Source organism: Megalops cyprinoides, chromosome 10 (genome assembly GCF_013368585.1).
Source record: "Megalops cyprinoides isolate fMegCyp1 chromosome 10, fMegCyp1.pri, whole genome shotgun sequence".
In the NCBI taxonomy this organism is placed as follows: domain Eukaryota; kingdom Metazoa; phylum Chordata; class Actinopteri; order Elopiformes; family Megalopidae; genus Megalops; species Megalops cyprinoides.
The window spans coordinates 6,665,173-6,684,151 of NC_050592.1; the positions used below are offsets into that span (position 1 = coordinate 6,665,173).

At 41.4% G+C, this 18,979-nt stretch overlaps 1 protein-coding gene across 1 annotated transcript; it reads right to left on the reverse strand.

The window, feature by feature from the left end:
• Positions 1–2,845: 2,845 nt before the first annotated feature.
• si:dkey-238d18.4 (TBC1 domain family member 15) lies at positions 2,846–13,401 on the reverse strand. Its single transcript, XM_036538607.1, has 10 exons — positions 13,185–13,401; positions 9,432–9,617; positions 8,852–8,970; positions 8,015–8,118; positions 6,723–6,790; positions 5,747–5,893; positions 5,291–5,381; positions 4,547–4,695; positions 3,754–3,895; positions 2,846–3,241 (listed from the first exon to the last, which is right to left on the reverse strand). Exons 1-10 carry the CDS (start codon positions 13,399–13,401, stop codon positions 3,079–3,081), a joined length of 1,386 nt encoding a protein of 461 aa, XP_036394500.1. The 3' UTR covers positions 2,846–3,078.
• Between the last annotated feature and the right edge of the window lie 5,578 nt (positions 13,402–18,979).

The window sequence follows — 18,979 nt, forward strand, 5'->3', positions numbered from 1 at the left end:
CTGAACTATATTTTTAGTACAATTTACAGAACATTTTTATGATGTCAGATTTTTTCCTGCTATTTCTAACTGCTTAAGGTATCACTACTTTAAATAATTCATCATCAGTGTCAAAACACAAACTACACAAACTGAAATGTACATATTGAGGGGTGAGAACATGAGGGATGTAAGTGACATTCTGGGACAAAATGAGTATTCTATATCAAATGAAATCTCTTGGTGAACTCTATCTACTGGCAAATGATACATCTGAAATCATTAAGTGCATTGGAAAACATGAGGAAAAAGGACCTGGGTTCAGGTTTGTGCAAAAAGGGCAAAAGTACAGAGAATCAGAGGAATTTGCTTTCACTCTGAAACATTCTCCAACCATACAGGGACTTCTGCAGGTCTTTGCAAGTAAAACTTACTACTGTAGTAAAAATTTGAAAATGTCAGTTATGACCCTCTGGTTCTAAACCGTTGATATGTGTTTTCATAATTATGTAACAGAAATACTGAAATCTCTTTTATGCTTTGATGGTAAGAGAAGATGGTAGGGAAATAAATTTCATACAGACGCATTGGAAATATGTAAATGTGTCTTTTTCAGCTTTCAGCTACAATTACTTTAAACTTATTAAAGAATTTAAACAATCATGTGGGTTTTGGCAGTCATGACCATACTCTGAACAAACTGGTTAGTTTTGTTCGGAAATACACTGCAAACAAATGATTTTCTTGGGACAATTTTTTTGTCCCAAGTGACATAATATCAAAAATACCAGTTTTAGAAGATCCAGTCAAGAGCAGCAACAATTATGAGAGCAAAGCAAAACTGTAAAAAAGTTAATTTCATTTCAGATTTCAGAGCCTCAGGTAGGAGACAACTGCAGCAATACCCACACTTTAATGATCCACATGAAATTGTTTAAATCTTCACACCGACTAAACAGCGGCTAGATTCCGCCTAGCCTGTGCGCCAATGCCTATTCTTCAGTCTCTGACTCATGGCTGCACGGGAGTTGAAATGTCAAGCGGTGATCCTAAAATATACCCCTCCTCCTGCTTTTTTTCCTTTCCTCTTGCTCATGCCGCTGGCCTCCCAAGATCGGTTTTGGATGTGCTGCACCTGTCCTGGGTCCACCAGTTCCTGTCTGGTATGTCCAGGACACACGTGTTGAGAGAACAGAACCCTCCCCAGGGGGGGGTGGGGGGGGTTACTGTGGTCAGCTGTTAACGCCTTGCATGTCAATTCAATAGTAAACCTTTACAGGGTCTGTGTATCAGATCATAAACACGCACTTTAACCACTACCCTACACCATTCAACAGGTCTTCACTGTCATTTGCATATATTTGCAAACCTCCATGGAAGCTGAATAGCACACAAGCAGCAGTAGATTTTGTGTAGCAAAGTCAAATTCTCCTGCCTGGCCCACTTAGACAGGTGGTAGTGGTACTGATGTTTGATATACATGAAAATGATATATATTCTGGTGAATATGGGAGATCATTCTCAACCACCTGTATGCTGTATGTCAATAACATTGTGCATAACAAGAACTTGAAAAGGTCATTTATTCAAAACTTTGAAACATGATGACAGATGCACTTCTTGATAAAGCCATAGCATTAAGAAAAGTTTTGTGATTTTTCTTCAGAATATCTTGTTTTGTTAAGAATGAGGACGGAATTGAAAGACATGGCCAAATGAAAACTTTTGATTTGAAACTGTTGATTTCTTCATTGTCTAATGGATATAATCATTAGAAATGGAAACAGGAATAAAACCTCTGTAAAAAAAAAAAACTTTCTGTTAAAGCCAACACAATAAGTAGAGTGGGCAGTGTGATGTAATGCTTATGGTTATGAACTTGTGACTCGTTGGGGGTTCAATTCTCACATGATGCACTGCCACTGAATCCTTAAGCTTTATTCAAATTTCCTGCATAAACATCTAGCTGTACAAATGCATATTATATGTAAAAATGTCACTCTGCATAAAGCTGTAACAAGTAACAACATTCCCAGATGATTAATGGCATGGATTCTTACTTGAAGAGTTGCACTGGATGTTTAACACTTGTAGTGTAAAATGTTCAGAAGTTTCGGATCAAACAATGATTAAACAATGTTTTCACATTAGATCAACAAATGCAAGAAAAGAGCTCTTCCTCTACATGGACAACATGATGTAGCAATTTCAGCATATAGGAGTGCAGTGTCCCTGTATGACCGTGGTGTGGAATCATGTTCTTATCAATGTAAAAGGAGTTCCACAGGGATGTCCAATGCCAGGGCTATTTCTGTGACGCTGACAGTGGAGAAAACTTTCTTTCCAGAGTAGTAGTGTCTTCTAGAAAGTGCCTGCCTTGGCTCTGATCCATGATCTTTCTCAGAGACCATAGCTTTGAATATGAAGCCTGTGCTATTATTATGCTCTGTGCCAGAGTGACGCATAGGTCAACCAGCATCAGAGTGTAGGACTGGGAGACAGGCCTTACGGCTTCCACAACATGGCTGTTTCCACATAGAGCTGATACTGCTAAATATATCGTTTTCGACCGGTTTCATAACACATGTGCAAGTGATCTTCTTCCATGGAAAGGAGGTCACATGACTTTCAAGCCTTATTTTACAGCACATCATTTCTGGTAAAAATCCTCACGGAAAACCAACTTCTGCTCGGCAAGATAAGCAACAAATGGGAAAAAAGTGGGCTTATCTACCTGCTATTCTGTCATCATCTCTATAATAAATATGGGTTTAAATAGACAAAACATCTTTTAACCATACGATCTCAAACAACCTCCAAATGGAATGGACAGAGTTTGGTGAAAGCAGCATAATTCGGGGGGCAGGGGGGTGGGGGAGAGATGGAGGGGCAACAGTTTTTTCAATTGAACTGAAAATGCTGACTGGACAGAACATGTGATTCAAGGGTCCACCATAACAAGGTTACAGCACGCTGGAGAACAGTAATAATGCTCTTCTCATTCAGCGGGGCACACCCCTCACGAGGTTCAGTCTGATGCGGATGGAGTTTTGGGAAAGGGAGAGATCGCACCCATTCAGTCCCGGTGTCCGAGTGCCTTCAGGAGAAGAGATTGCGGAGGTGGCGGATGAACTGCTCCTCTTTGCTCCTGCGTGACCGGCAGCGGTCGTTCAGGTGGTCCCAGGCCGACCTCTTGCAGTAGTTGTAGAAGAGCTCCTCTGCTTTCTTCAGAGTGCTGTTCAGATCCAGGGTCCCCTGCAAACTGCACAGAGCCAGGGGGTAGGACAGCTATGGATATAGGTGTGCAGTGATCACCTGATCACTTGTTATGGACATGGCTGTCCATAACTAGGTGATCAGGTGAGTGTGGAACAGCTGTCTATTCCACACTCACCTGGTCACCTGTAACACTACCACCTAAAGCAACTTCTTACATCTTAAACTTTGTTTTCCTTTGCTTCCTTTACTTAAAAAAAGATCTAATTGTTTAATGCACTCGTATCTTTAGCAGCTAGCTTGCACCTGGTGTGGCCAACTATTGGTCATATAGCACTTTAATATTGCAGACTCCTTATACGGCTTTTTTGCTTGTGTTTTACACCTCCTACACTACTAAGTGTCTTTGGATAAAAGTGTCTGCAAAATGAATAGATGCAAATTCGTCATTCCACGAAGTGACCATTGACCACTGACCATTATTTCTCTACATAGCAGGATGGAAAACTCCATGTATCGTGTTAGAGTGACAAATAAAAAAAAAAAGTGCACACCCACCTGCTTGTGAACTGGATTAGCTGTACTTCATTCCTGCACCTGAGCAGAGTGTCTCTGTGCTCCAATAAGATTGCGGCACAGATGAACAGCTCAAAGGTGAACTCTGTGTTGATGGCTTGTGGCTCTGACGATGGGTGGTCCTCTGATGGCACCCAATTGACCCAATCACAAGAAAGCAAACACGAGAATTAACACCAACAATGCACCACTTGGTTACAGATGGGATTAGGTCTGCAGATGGGATTTTTGCAAGATTAATATGAGGGGATTGGATCTGAGATGTGGATTTAGAAGCAGGCTGAAGAAAATTGGTTAATGATTGATTGAACTGGCTTATTTTGTTTTTTTTTCCATTTTTCATGTAAAATTAGGGCATGCTGAAATATGAAATAAGTAAAATACACAATACTGAAGATTTGAAACACCTGTTTTCAATGATGGATAATGTTGACTGTTATAGTGACTCTCTGAGCTGTGCAACAGATTTGTATTACAGAGCAGATAATGAATTCAGAGAGGGTTTGTATTGAAAGTGTTGGGATTTTGGGCTGAATGATAACATGGGAGGTATACTGGACAGGTAAGGATGCAGATGAAAAAGACGGCAATTGGGATTAGTGTTTCTGTGAGTGTTACATCTGACACTGTATTCACTGCAAGAGTTACAGCTGAGACAATGACCTCTCCAGAGGTTACAAATGCATTTAGGGTCTCTGCATGGGTTAAGCGGAGGAAATGGGGGGCCCAAGATGTGGATCAGGGGTGTGCCGGTCCGGGGTGATCCCGGTCTCACCTAGGCTGTGCTTGCGGGCCAGCCTCTCCTGGTAATGGGCCCGTTCCACCTGCTGGGAGATGAGCTCCAGGTGGTCGCAGCTCAGTATCTCGAAGAGCCGCAGGGCATCGCTGTGCTCGAACTCTCGCTGGAAACCCAGGAGCAGCCACCTGCACAGGGCAGAACCGTGGCACAGCAGCCCAAAATCAAAGCAGAGCATTCTGCAGCATTACATTACAATACATTATTGTCATTGTTGACTCCTTATATGGCTTGTGTTGTACTCTACCTCACTTGCTTTGTAAGTTGCTTTGGATAAAAGTGTCTGCAAATGAATAAATGTAAATTTAGCGGTCACTCTCATGCAGAGCGACTTACATAGTACTTTATCCATTTATACAGCTGGATATTTACTCATGCAATTTGTTTGTTAAGTACCTTGGGCGAAGGCACAATAGCAGCACCATGGTGGGAAATGGAATCAGCAACCTTTTGGTTACGAGTGCTGCTTCTTACCACTACATCACAATGCTGTCCACAGTGACCACAGTGTCACTTAGCACTAAAAATGTTTGAGCCAGCGAGAAAATATACCATGAGGTAGACTAACACAGTGCATTGGGTACAACAGTGGCACTGAAATACATGCAAGGTGTACAGCCACAGCACAGAAGACAGCTGCAAACTGCATGCAAGAAAGGCTGTGTGACGGCAAAGGCCTGTGTTGAGCACAGCGCAGAGCAGAGGTCGCAGACCAATGGCTACCTGTGACAGAACGCCAGTCTGTCCATGTTGTCCGTCACAAGGTGTGCATGGAGCTGGGGATCCAGCTCCTTCAGTAGCTCCGCCTCCAGCTCTGAGTGACAGATCCATGAAGCCAGTCGGTGACAGTATACACTCACAAATACAACGTGAGTATGTATTTAAAACACATGAACACACAAATGTACAAATACTATGTGAGTAATACAATTAATGTCAACATTAATAATAATACTTAAGAATTCCAAAATAAACAGTAAATACTTGGTAAAGCAAATAAAGTAAATAAATGGTCGTTTATAAAAATGAATCAGTTGCAATGCCTAGAATGCACACGGGATGAAAATGAGCTTTAAAAATGCATTTTGTTATAGTAGCTAAAATACTTTCCCAACTTTTAATGGTTTGTAACTTCATATCCATTTGTGCACTGTGCAGTTGCTAAAAGAGGAAACTCACCAATCTTCCGGTGTAGCCCATCTGCTCGGAAGTCCCGGGAGAACTTCTCCATGTAGCAGGAAAAACTCCAGTAAGTGTCCACTTCAGAGTCTAGCACCTCCAGGAACCGGCTGCAGAGGTCATTCATTCCCTGGGCATAACTGACCTCTGCCCTCACAGCCAATAACACACATGCGCACACACATGCGCACACACACACACACACACACACACACACACACACACACACACACACACACACAGTGTTTCGACAAACAGAAGCACACACAGAAACACACAGGTGAAACAAACTGGTTTGCTAAGATTCATGTCATGCGTGTTTTTTTGCTTTTCATTTTCATATAACTGCTTATTGCACTTGCTAATGTGACAGTTACAATATTTGTCTTCTGCACAAAGTTACAGTAATTAACATTCACATGGTACTCTCCTTTATGCCAAAAAGGATGAAGAATTTAGATTGCAAAGACAAAGGAGAGAGAGACAGTATTCAGCAGTGGAACATACAGCATTTTGCACATTCATACTACATAAGCAATGGCATACACAGACCCAACCAAACTGGAGTTGATGGGCATAATTCATAACGCACTTTCACTACGCAATTCCCCTGCATCAGTCCCTTATTCCTCCACTGTATTGTAAATCTTAATTGTTGCTGGAATATTTCCTTACAGCAAAGAGTGTGTGTTGAGTGAAAACAGAAGGGTGTGTGCAGTGCGAGGCTCCTTGTGCAAAGTTGCATTCCAGGGCTAATTTGTAATATCACAGTCAACCACCAGAGGGCTCTCACAACTCTTGAGGCTGTTGTTCCACTCCTGCTATTCGGAAAACTCCTGAGGGTTTTCTGACAGGCTCTTGTGAGACAAGCATCCCTAATATATTGCATTAAAACCCGAGGAGAAGTGCTTCAACGAGCCAAGGGGAGAGCAGAGAGTAACAGAAGGTCACAGAGAAGGAAGAAGCAACCACTTACCTGGGTGAAAAGCAGCGTATGTGATGAGGATTTCTCTCAGCACCAGAAGATTCCCCGAGCCCTCTCCCCTGCAGACATAAACATCAACATTTAGAGGAAATCCAATTCCTTTGAAAGAGAGAAAGAGGACACGTCTTTGTGCCTGGACACCTTCAAAACACGGGAGCATAGCAAAGAAGCAGCCAAGTGTGCTCTCTCATTACAAACCTCAAAGTAGCATTACGACGGTGTATTACCTCGCTAAATCTCAACTCCAGAAACAACAGCAATAATTCTATTAAGCCGAGGGAGGTTTACAGGACTTTCATTGTTAACAATTTGCTGAAATGCGAAACAGTGCTCAAAATTTGTGTAATCCTCAAAACAGCCCCATGACCTCTACAGGGGACACATCGTGTAAAGTGTTTGTTAGGCTCGCGGTTAAACCATAATCCACATTCACTGTGTGTTGACACAGAAATCATGACCTCATCGTTATCTCTGCACAGCTCCATGTCAATACAGTAAAAGCCACAGCTGGTTTGTTGCTGACTGAGTTTGTTGGCCCCCTTTGCATCATGGGTAAACGACATAAAATAAGAATGAGGCTTGAGTGAGACTATTTCCACTTAACTGCTTTTGAAAACATGAAGACTGGAAACAACTTAGATTTTTCCAATGCCATTTCCCCCACATAAAGTGAATCTAAAAACATTCTGTGCAGGTCCCAAGTAGGTTTTTTGGGGGGATAGTGCAGTATCATTTCAAGTCATGGCTGCAAATAGCAAGCTATAATATACTTCATACTTCATATATATTACAGGATTCGTCCTTTCCCAGAAACATGAATTATACTTAACACTTCCACAGGAAATGGCACTGATTTTTGTATTCTCTAATGAGCATAGCACAGTCACCTAATCATGTCATGATGGCTCATTTTGAGAAGGTGAAAATACTTGTTGCAGGGAGTTTTCATTAATATACATACACTACCAGTTCAGTGGAATATCATATTTCTCCTCTCCAGTGTTTAAGTGAGTAAAAACCACAAAAAAAGCATTTTTTACATTACATTATATGCATTATACATTATATTTACATTACATTGTATTAATTTAGCAGGCGCTTTTATCCAGAGCAACTTCCAGCACAACAGAGCGACTTCCATCACAACATTCAGAACTATAATTAATATAAATATGTAACAGTACTGTGACATTATGTGTTTTTCACTTATTCTGGTTTGATATGTCCCCTTTCTGCATGTCACATCCAGACTGCTCCAACGTGGGCTGGGCAATGGCACTCACAGGTAGTAGGCCAGGTCTCTGTCCGTTCTGGGGACATCTTTGTCGATGATGCGTATGGCCTCCTGCAGCTCCTCTATGTCAAAAGTGACCCTCTCAAACAGAACCTGAAAAACAGGGTCTCATATGCCTCAGTTCCTAGGTGTGCCTCCGTGTTGGCAAAGAACTGCTTCAGTAAATACCCAGCTGTGTCCATAGATCGTATGTACAATGCAAGTTATGAAACCTGACCAATAAAATAAATAATCAATGCATTTCAATGCCAAATGATCTCTTTTCATAGCACACATGGCTTGATAACCCCTACTTTGTCAGCAGAGCAACAAGGACATTTTACTCTGGACTAGCACTTCAGAACTGACCCTTTAAGACTGGCCAGATTTATAGACCAACAGCAGGAGTTTGTGCAGTATGCACTTTTGTGTGGTTAGCTCAAACAAGAGCAAGGAGATTCCACTCGTATTGAAACATGAAATGTAATTTCCTGTAGGGTATGTTCAGAGTCTCTGTCAAGTCATCTTTCCACCATTGTTTGCTTGGAAAATCAAGACGTGAGCATTCCATCAGATGCTCACTGTCAGTTTGTGCCATAGGCAGTGTAAATAGAGAGGACTGCTTTCACACCAGGGAAATCTCAGGATGAACTGCACCTCAGTTAATTCGGAGAGGACCTCCTTGTTCAAATGAACTTGAGCACATTCATTTGGTCTGCACCCAAATTTGAAAACAACAAGCCAAACTCTGGGGATAAACACATCCTGGTCTAGACAGTCCCTTCCAAACAATCCAAGTGTGAAAGCACCCTTAATTAGCTTAGGACTGGCTAACATGGTGTTGCACCTGTGCCTGCAGCTCCAGGAAGGAGAGCCTCTCCTTGACCTCCTCGCTCTGCCCTCGGCACATCTGTTCCTCTCTCTTCTTCCTCTGCTCGAAGTACTTCACTGCTGCTATCAGCTCCGCTGCGCCAGAGACATGCACATCAGCACAGGTGGGGCCCAGGAGACACAAGAGTCAGATGGAGTAGCAAGGAGCAAAGGGAGACAGGGAGGCACAAGGACACTACACATAAAGCACAGCTGCCTAAACCTGGTCTTTCAGGGCTATGAAGACGGCAGGGTTCCTTCTGACCCACATGCTTTAATGCCCGATTGCAGCGAGCATCGCCATAGCTACACCACTTCAACCTGCCCTTCCTGTTCTGAGACGGTGCTTTAAAAGCTGTTGAAAAGTTGCTGTGGAGCTGTGGACCACCAAGGCCAGACCAAAAAGCCTGCAACTTATATTATGAAGACAGCGAGGGGCGAAAAATAAACAGACAGAGACAAATAAGAGAGAGGGCGGAAAATGCACACACGCATGCAAACGGACAACACAACATGGGTGACGCCAGGAGAACGCTGGATCTAGGGTTCCGCAGTACCATCGGTGCCATTCAGCCGCAAACGCACAGCGGCGGGGAGAAGCTGTTGCCACTTCCTCTTCATGACCTGGTAGCGTACTGCCAGCTGCTCTTGCAGCAGGGGGCGCTCTAGAGCAGTGGAGCTGCAGGGGAACATGCCGAACAAGAAGCGCCACACCTGCCGACGCTCAGAAGGGGAAACGCCGCCTGGGGGGGAACAGGCAGGAGACACATTAAGGGTGTGTTTCAATACTACAACAGCTATTGGACTGTAAAATACAAACAGGAGCCGAAGCATACACCGATAACTCTACACCTCTGGTCCAATTACAGTCATGATGCAAAAACAAACATTATACCTTCTTCATCCACAGGCTTTAGAACACATACACTTTTCAACCAGGCAATTATGTTCAAGGTTGATTCTTACAAACGCCTTTTATTGTAATATTTTTTTTATTTTTACACGCAATTTATTTTCTCTCATATTAAAGCCTTGCTTTAATGATTCATTAAAAATAAGTATTATTTACACTGATTATTATTGTATTGTATTATTGTATTGTATTACATACATGATTCAGAAAATAAGTATTATTTATTTTATTTTACTTTGTTACCTTCATTTTAAAATTCAGACCCCAGCATATATGTGAAAACAATCTAATGGAAACACAAGAAATATTATATTAAGATTAACTAGTATTTCAGATTCCACAACCCAACAGAGATAGCAGCAAGTAAGACAGCAGTGACCCCCAGAGCAGTTAAGGTCAGATGATACACCTCAGGGGAAACTGCACAGAGGAGGTAAAACACCTAAAATAGGCAGCGGCCAAACGATTCATTCAACAGGGAACTTCACCCCTCTTCCTAACAACCTTCATCAGGCCATTATGCAACCTCTGAAGCACATGACCGGACGGCCTCACTGCAAAGCGCCTCATGAACATAACAAGACAACGATCCAATTCACACAGCGGTGTCTGAGCGAGAGAGGAGTGTGCCGCAGCTTTGCCATAGCCAGGCGTTAGGTGCCCTTTCCACACGGCCTCGGGTTGAGACAGGCTCTGTTTTTTTTTTTTTTCTTTTCCCCACAGGAGCCTGTGAGACGCAGCAGTTCTCTAACGTGGCCTTCTCAGGCGCTTCTCCCTCCTTCTTGAGGTTTCATCGGTTCAGAGCTGTTTGATAGGGCAAAGTCCACGCAACAATCTGCAGAGTTCCCTCAAACAAAAGCAATGGGTGGTTTGAGTTTACAGATATGATCTGTGAAACACTGTTACATTTGGGTCAATTCCTTTTAAGTGGTTTAGCTAATTCAATACCCTAAACATTGACAAACAGCCCTGATTAAACAGAAACAAAAAAGAAAGTACTTACCATGTTTTTAATTCATGTTTAATCTGGGTTATTAATAACTCTAGAGGACATCGTGTATGTTTTAATCTGGGGCAGTTTTAATAATGTGGCGGCAGTGTAGCATAGTGGTAAGGAGCAGGACTTGGAACCGAAAGGTTGCCGGTTAAGTTCCCCGCTGGGGTACTGCTGTTGTACCCTTGTGCAAGGTACATAACCCAGAATTGCCTCAGTAAATATCTAGCTATATACATGGATGCCATGTAAAAACTGTAACCTGTGTAAGTCCCTGTGGATAAGAGCATCTGCTAAATGCCAACAATGTAATTCAATGTCATCTATAAGAGCAGATACAAGCATAGTGTAGTTTTCCCAAGCCCTCTGATACAAATCTGCACCTCTTGCAAAATGCCACCAGATGTCTGCACGTTACCAAGGGGTGAGTTTAAGAGTCACTCAGGCATTTACTCACTTCTAGTTGTAAATACTTTCTACACTGACACCATGACAAATGCTTTTCATGTGAATCTCTTGATCTATCACAAATTACTTCACCCCTCATAACACCCACCCTCATTCTCACTTGCAACTGTAGAGCCTTTGTTTAAAGTGAAGAAATGTTTTTGTACAATTCAACTCAAGGACATCGAGAGGGGCCAGACCCTCGGCCCACGAGACTGGTCTGTCCTGGCTCCATCTGTATGCTCTTCCGCCATAAACACAGAGATCGTGTGTCACCTGACTGTCGCTTGACTTGCCAGTCAGACGCGAGGAAACCCTCAGGGACATCGATTTTAAACGGCTCTGTGGTGACGGCCAATTTTCTTTGCTGCTCTGGAGAAGATGTAAACAGACTTGCAGTTTATTCACTATTATTCACTGCCTCTGGTTCCACTGTGTGCGACCAGAGCATGACCAATGCAAAAATTAGTAAAATGAAAAATGCCTTATTCCCACCGACCCATGGGTATGTACACTGCAGTTCAGGGGTATGTCACTGTGAGGTCCCACAGTCCTGCAGATGTTCTAGGCTTCTCTCAACAATCAAAACCATGCACACATTAAGCACACGCTTGACTGAGCCAATTTAACCGAATAATTGATTTAATAATGTAATTAAGAGTTCAGACAGAAACTACACAAAACCAACAAAAAGAAAAAGCAACAACTTGGCCACATCTGTGCTGCTTAAAAGTCAGGGTCACCATCTCACACAGCTCTCTGACCCAGAGGTAGTTTAGACAACACTTTCATGAGCATATTTTCCCCGGACAGCTTATATCTTTTTACAACATATTTCGCATAAGAACCCAAATGAAATAAAATAATTAGTTGATAAGATTAAGTTCCATACTTGAAGGTGTGGGTAAACACAGATCCCTTTGCACTTACTCACTATTTACACAATGAATGTGAGGTGTGTACAGTCTCTCAAGACAAAGCACGGCTTTAGTATTTGAATATAGGATATGAGGAGCTACAGTAATAATATATGGCTCTGTGAAACTATCATACTTTCTACTATCACAACTATCATGATGTATAATATCAGAAGACACACTTAAACATTAAGCCATTACTGGAGGCCATTTTGACTGTGTCATAGTATATCACGGTATTCATAATTACTGTTTCATATAGTGCAACCTTGTTTAGGATAAACATGTAAGATTCAATTAATGTGTGTCACTTGCTTTAATGAAATGACGATCAGGAGGTAATAGTGCCAACAAGCCAGAGGAAAATTAAATGATATTGTGACCTGTACTGAAATAAAAACAAAGTCATGGCGCTCGAACACATTAACTATGTAAGGGGAAATGATGTTAGTTTCATATGCACAGTAACTGCTCTCATACAAACATGGCTTCTGAACTGGAACAATGTAAACAGTTTGACGTGCAAAGTGACACAGGCAGAGAAACACGGAGCTACTACACGTATTTTACCGCATAATGCTGTTGACAGCTACAAGTTATATAAAAAGTGTTCATTGCAAAGTGTCAAAATAGAGATACAAACTTTTAAGGCACAGGCAAGACTGGTCAGTTGATTTGACTCGAAGCTACACGGAATTAAAATGCAAGGCTTCACTCAAACATTGCTATATGTTTGACGTTTCTTTAGGATTGAGAGTCAGGGCCTTTAAAAGTCTTCACACGTGGACCGCGGATGAGGGTAACAAACAGAGAGGAAATCCCACAAATTGACGGATGTACCACACGAAAAAAAGGAAAAACGCGTAATCAGCAAACACATGCTCAAGGCAGACTTAGTCAAATTATGCTGGTCTTTTCTCATCTAATCTTAGCAAGAATATGCTTTGCTAGCACGTTTAAGCTAACAGTAAGGGGAAACCAGGGTGACGATATTGCTACTTTCCCGAGAACTCAGATATTTATCGATACGAAGACTTGCCATTTTTGATGATGTGCGTCCGCAGTCTGGACTCATCCACTCTCCCTTCAGCATCCATAACACCAGGTAACCCGAGCGGTGGAGTATACGGAGCAGGTGCGGGTACCGATGCTCTGCCGTAGGCTTCATCTGATGCGGAAATTTTGTGCTTCATGGCCGGATACTTCACCAGGTTCCTTGCGTCCCTGTCATAGTAACCGGCGGTGGTGCAGTTCATTTTCTGCAAAAGTTTCTGCCTAGCGCTCGGGTTATGGATGTCACGTGTAGGTGAGACACCCCCTTCGCGTGAGGGTTCCATTGTTTCCCTTGAACTTCACGCTGTAAAAATGATACACCGGTACACAAACATAGTTTTGTAACCGTGGTCACGACTACAGTAACTACTTCACTTTTAGTCGAAATCAGTTTGGTAACCAACTTTTGCCGTAGACGTTATTGCAAGTCCTATTTTTGCCCGCACTGGTTGGAGCTGAATGTTCCAAACGCATTCTTCCTTCTAACCCCTCGGACTTTCACGTATAATCGACTACTGAAGCGCATTCTTGCGTTGTCTGCACACTCAACTCGTAGACCCCCCTCCGGCGAGTCATATGACGGGAACCTAACTGTGTGCCTAGTCTTATCACGGTTCAAAGCCTCGCTTATGACTGCTGCAGTGGAAATTCTTTTCCGCAATCTTTTAACTCCCTCCCGTGGCGCTGTTGGTATCTGAAATGTTGTGTGGCCAGACAAGATTATTTCTTTCCAACTTTAGGTAATGCAATTATCGTAATCTACAAACACTACATCGAACACATAGATAACCTGCAGGCCTTGATCAATACGTTCGGACATGACGGTTTGGCATAGAATACCTATCAGAGTAAATAAACGCAACCTAGCCTGTTCACCGACTATTTGAGAAAAAGATCAGAGTATTCTAATCTAGTCAGGTCTACAAAGAAGCAGTAGCACGGAAATTTAGAAACCGAAAACCTTCGGGGGTACACCATTCATTCTGGTTAGCCATATAATTCAATTTAACTTCATTGTGATTGTGTTTAAATTAAATATGCTAAGAACCATACACGTTTTTGACATGCATAATATCTCAAGTTTTCCTAACATTACCCCCCAACCTAACATAAACAGTAACATTTTAGATGGTGATTATCAGCAGCTGTAGGCTAGTTCAAGAGTGTGCATTCGAAGATATCCTTGTGCCTCCTTTAATAATTGTTGGACAATATACTACATCTCAGTATATCAGCAGAAATGTAAGCATTTACCTGTGTTCTGAGGCCCCCATAATTTCTGTGGAATTATAACAGCGGCATATCACTACCGCCAAAACGACCTGAGAAGTGTTCGATGGAAGAATCTTATAGTTCTGATCTATTGTTTGTGTTCTCAGTTGTTCTTTCTTGTGTAATTTCTCTCTTTTGGTGAAATGGCTTGGGAGTTATGTTGGAGCACCAGCAACAGTTGTGGCAGGGTTGCAGTTCCTCATTTGATGGTTGTGAGCCGGGCTTGGGGGGACATGGATCAGTTGAGAACATTTTTCACTTTTACATTACACTGATGTCATTATCCTCTAGGATCTGCCATTGTTTCACCATGATACAAGTTATATGACAGTTTTATCTGGTTATATTGTTACGTTGCAAAATAATACCCCATTAACAAAAATACTGTAAAATAAGCTCCAGAACAAACACAATATTAATAATAGTGAAATCAAGATTTTTTGCGAGAACATTGCATTGGATGCTTGCTAATTATTTTGTTCTCATGTTCGTTTTAGGATGGGCTGGTTGAGTAAATCAGTCAGCAGAGGGCGCCAGATATGCAAGAGCCATCTTTCAAATAAGAAATGGACTCACTATAATCATTAAAGAATCCATAGCACTCTTTGTAAAGAGCGATAATGGTAAGTAGTATCCTGGTCACACAGTCAGTTTGATTCTCTGCCTAGCCACCTAATGATCATGCAGTTAAAATAATTCATGCATGTTAAATACTTGCATCATGCAATTAAATACTTGCCGTGCCATTGTGCTACGGAGGCCACCTTAAAGCAAGTGCTGAGTTTAACATCCATCTTGCGATGCTTGGAAGATGTATAAAGTCATTGAGCTGGATCTTAAATAAAACATATACACCTTTTTGGGAAACATGCATAGCTCAGCAAGTACTAATGAAGCAGTGCTGGGCACCACATGTTTCTGGGGAGAGCACATGCTCGACTGTGCTCTTAATGCGGTATTGGGAGAAAAAGGGGAAAAAGTGGAATTTCCAAATTCTTAAAAGAAACTGGGAGTTAGAGAAGAAATCAGATTCAAAATGGTTTACCTGTAACTTCAGTGAATGGGTATTTTTAATTTCTTGGTTTTCTTTTTAAAGGCAGCAACCCACAACCTGTCACTCAAATTAATGGCATTTGAAAATTGCTGTGTCGAAATCCTGAGAAATGTGGACTAATGCCACATTCAGACTGCACACTTTAATGCTCAATTCTGAATTGTTGCCCAGATCTGATTTTTTTTCTGTCTACTCATATTTATGTTTGAAAGTGGCCCACATCCGATATCAGTATGAATTGACCTTCGTCCTGGAAGGTCCTGCATGCAGATATAAACAGCAACACTAGACATCACTCCTGTGTAATCACGCAGAATTATAATGAGAACATTGACCTGTTGTGTGCATAGTGATGTAAAAATTACTTGGGCCACATAAAACATGCCAAATTCTGATTCAAGTGTCCACAATCCAGTTTGTTTCAATATATTCATGTACCCAAATCAGAACTGAAAAGATGCAACTTCATGTGTTTTTAAAGTTAGTCCAACATTACATTGGCCAAATACCTATATAAATATTGTACATGTATTGCATTTACATTGTATTTTAAAACTTTTGAAATAAAATATTGAATGCATTATTGACATATCTCACAGAAAATACAGATGTACTTGTCTGTTAAAAAGTTGACCATATGTTACCATATATCACAGCTCGTAACAATTTTGCATTGTTCTGAATTTTATTAAATCTATGAAGTGTATTCAGTATAACTAATAAGCTGAATCTCAGATATGAAGCAAAGTCTCCAAAGGGTTAAATTGCAATCCTGACCTAAATGGCAGACCTCACCCTGAAATTACTGATCATCCATTTGTGCTAGCCAAGGTTCTAGTCAGACCTGTTTTCAAAGAACCTACCCATTAAAAGCCACACCTCATAACATATCATAATGTAGACGTGAACGTCAAAGTTGATTTGGAATATCTTACCACAAGTCAAGGAATAGGGCTAACTCTATCGGGATGGAGAAGGAGCGCATATTTTCTTTACCATTTCAGTTTCTGTTATTGAGGGCTAATTTCACACATTGACTTAAGACTTCATTATATTACTGTTACTATTATGCTACTATGATATATCTCTGAGAGAAAGAATAGCTGTAAAAGGTTTTGCATATGTTTGTTGTTTTTTTCTCAGATGTGGCACTGGAGGCAGAGGGGAAAAGGAGTAGGATGGTATGGCTTATGACTCTATCATAATTGATGGAGGGAGGAAAAGCCTTATTCCTAACCATGAGGTATATGCCAGCTTTCACAACATACAGAGATTTAATAGTGTCCAACATCACATTGGCTTTTTGTAAGACTTATGACCTCATAAGATATTTTCGGGACCTTTAATCAGCACATACACCATCAAACTATATTTATATATATATATATATGACCAGTCCTCTAGGTTATCAAAGTAATTTTACTAAAACTGATTTAAACTGTTGAGTTACCATTTCTATGGGACTAGCCGCAGGAGACTGATGTAGGCGCTGTAGAAACAGGCTTGACTGCTGGAGGATCAACTGCTCCAGGGGTGGAAACCCTGACCCCAAACTGTACAGATGCAGCCTCTCCAGACTAGTACAGCTATTGACCAGGGAAGATCACTGACATGTAGATATAATTAACAAGAGGAAGAGGACTTGCGACATGAGCGTTGTGACTCTTAGTATTGTGAAAGCTATGTTACAGAGAAATGGTTGGGCATTATGTCACACCCAGATCAGAAGGCTTTGCACCTTTACTGCATACACAGAGTAAAGCAAAATAATAAGGTAAAGAAGAAGGCTTTCAACAGAAGCCTTCATCTTTACCTTAATGTCCAGTCCTTTTGATGTTGGCCTCTATAAACAAATCAGTGAAAGACTACCTCTAAATAATTGAATATTTTGATTTGTACAGTTTGTTCCTTATTGTTGAATGGCTGAAAATGGAAGTGAACAAATGAGAAACATGTGGTCAGAAATTTTCCATTCCTTTTTCCAATGTTCCTCTTCTGGGTGAGGTTTTGCTTACTAAGCCTGTGTGCACAGATGGTCATTTGTCCTCAGATCAGCAGCAGCCCAGTCACAGAGGCTTGTCAGTCATATGGGTTTGCTGGTTTTGTGTGTATTTCTTTTGCCTTTCCTTCATTGCCATCTTTAGAGGAGATTAGGGACATAGGAGACTTGGAAGAAGGACCTCTGAAAGTGTCGCTGGTACCTGACCAATCAGTGGATGTGGTAACTGGAGGGTCTCTGGGAGAGCCTGAGTGGTGGGCACTGTGATGGGGACTGCATTGCCCTGGGTCTGCCAGAAGAGAGGGGACCAGTGGGGAAAACCACCAGCAGGAATGGAGCTGATTCTGTGTGTTATCATACCTTATGGAGAGGATACATACAAATACAAATGTATCATACCAGAAATGGCAGACAGAACATCCTGCCAATGAAAGGACAAAAAAAAATGTTAGGAATCCCTCTTCGATGTTATATGTGCAATGACATTGCTACATGGACAATGAAAAATTTCTATAGGAACCCAGGAAGTTGACTGGCAGAGGTGAGAGAAATGGAAATGTTTTATGATTGTTCCTCTGTTCAACTGTAAAAGTGTAATCGGACCTGACAGATTTTTCAAAAATAAAACCTATTCATGTTGGATTACACATTGAATATTACATGGAATGTGTAATCAGTGGTAAACTATGTGTACTATACGCAGTTACCTTAACTTCCTCAATAGGTATTCCCTCTTACGTGTGACAAAGCTCAATGGACACGTGTCCGGAAAAGACGCCCTACGTTAGCGGAAGAGGAGGATCAGGAAAAGGGCGAAGGCAAAGGGTACGCTTCATCACATGTGAGTAGACTCATTATTATAAATATCTGCTACAAAATTGTTCATTTGGAAGTCATATCCTTTCTGTTTCAGTGCCGCATTAATTCCATGAAGCATTCAAATACCATGCAAAGTTTGCTCGGGGAAGTACTGGTTGTTTCGACATGTGCGGCACCGGTCAGCACGTGTCTTTACAATCCAGTACCATCGCTGTGTGTTTTGTGTTTTTGTATGAACACTTAATCCACACTCATGCTTTTATAATTACTGAACACCATATTGCTATTTTGAATATTGGTCCATGGGAGTGATTCTATAGATGAAGTTGTGAAAATTGATTTGCTAGCCAAACAATTTTCTTAAAGTGAATTCTTCTGTGAGAGGAGGAGCTAGCTTGCTACGGGTATGAGAAAGAACATAGTAACTGAGGTATATTGAGAAATCAGCCAGAGCAAAGGGTAACTCTTCATTCCACTTAGCTCCACTTCACTCCACTTAGCTATCAACTAACTTCAGCTTCAAAACAAACTCATCTAGTTAGCTAGCTTTGATGGAGCTGAATACACAAGCTAGCTAGCTATGTGCACAGCAAATACAGCAGAGTTGCCCAGCTTGGTTGTAAATAATGATTTATAT

Excerpts from the sequence above, each read along its gene's own strand:
- si:dkey-238d18.4 (XM_036538607.1), bottom strand. The coding sequence starts at position 13,401 with ATGAACTGCACCACCGCCGGTTACTATGACAGGGACGCAAGGAACCTG. Across the intron at positions 8,119-8,851 it reads TCCTGGAGCTGCAGGCACAG|GTTCTGTTTGAGAGGGTCAC; the intron begins GTGCAACACCAT and ends CCTGTTTTTCAG. Across the intron at positions 3,242-3,753 it reads CTAATCCAGTTCACAAGCAG|TTTGCAGGGGACCCTGGATC; the intron begins GTGGGTGTGCAC and ends GGCTCTGTGCAG.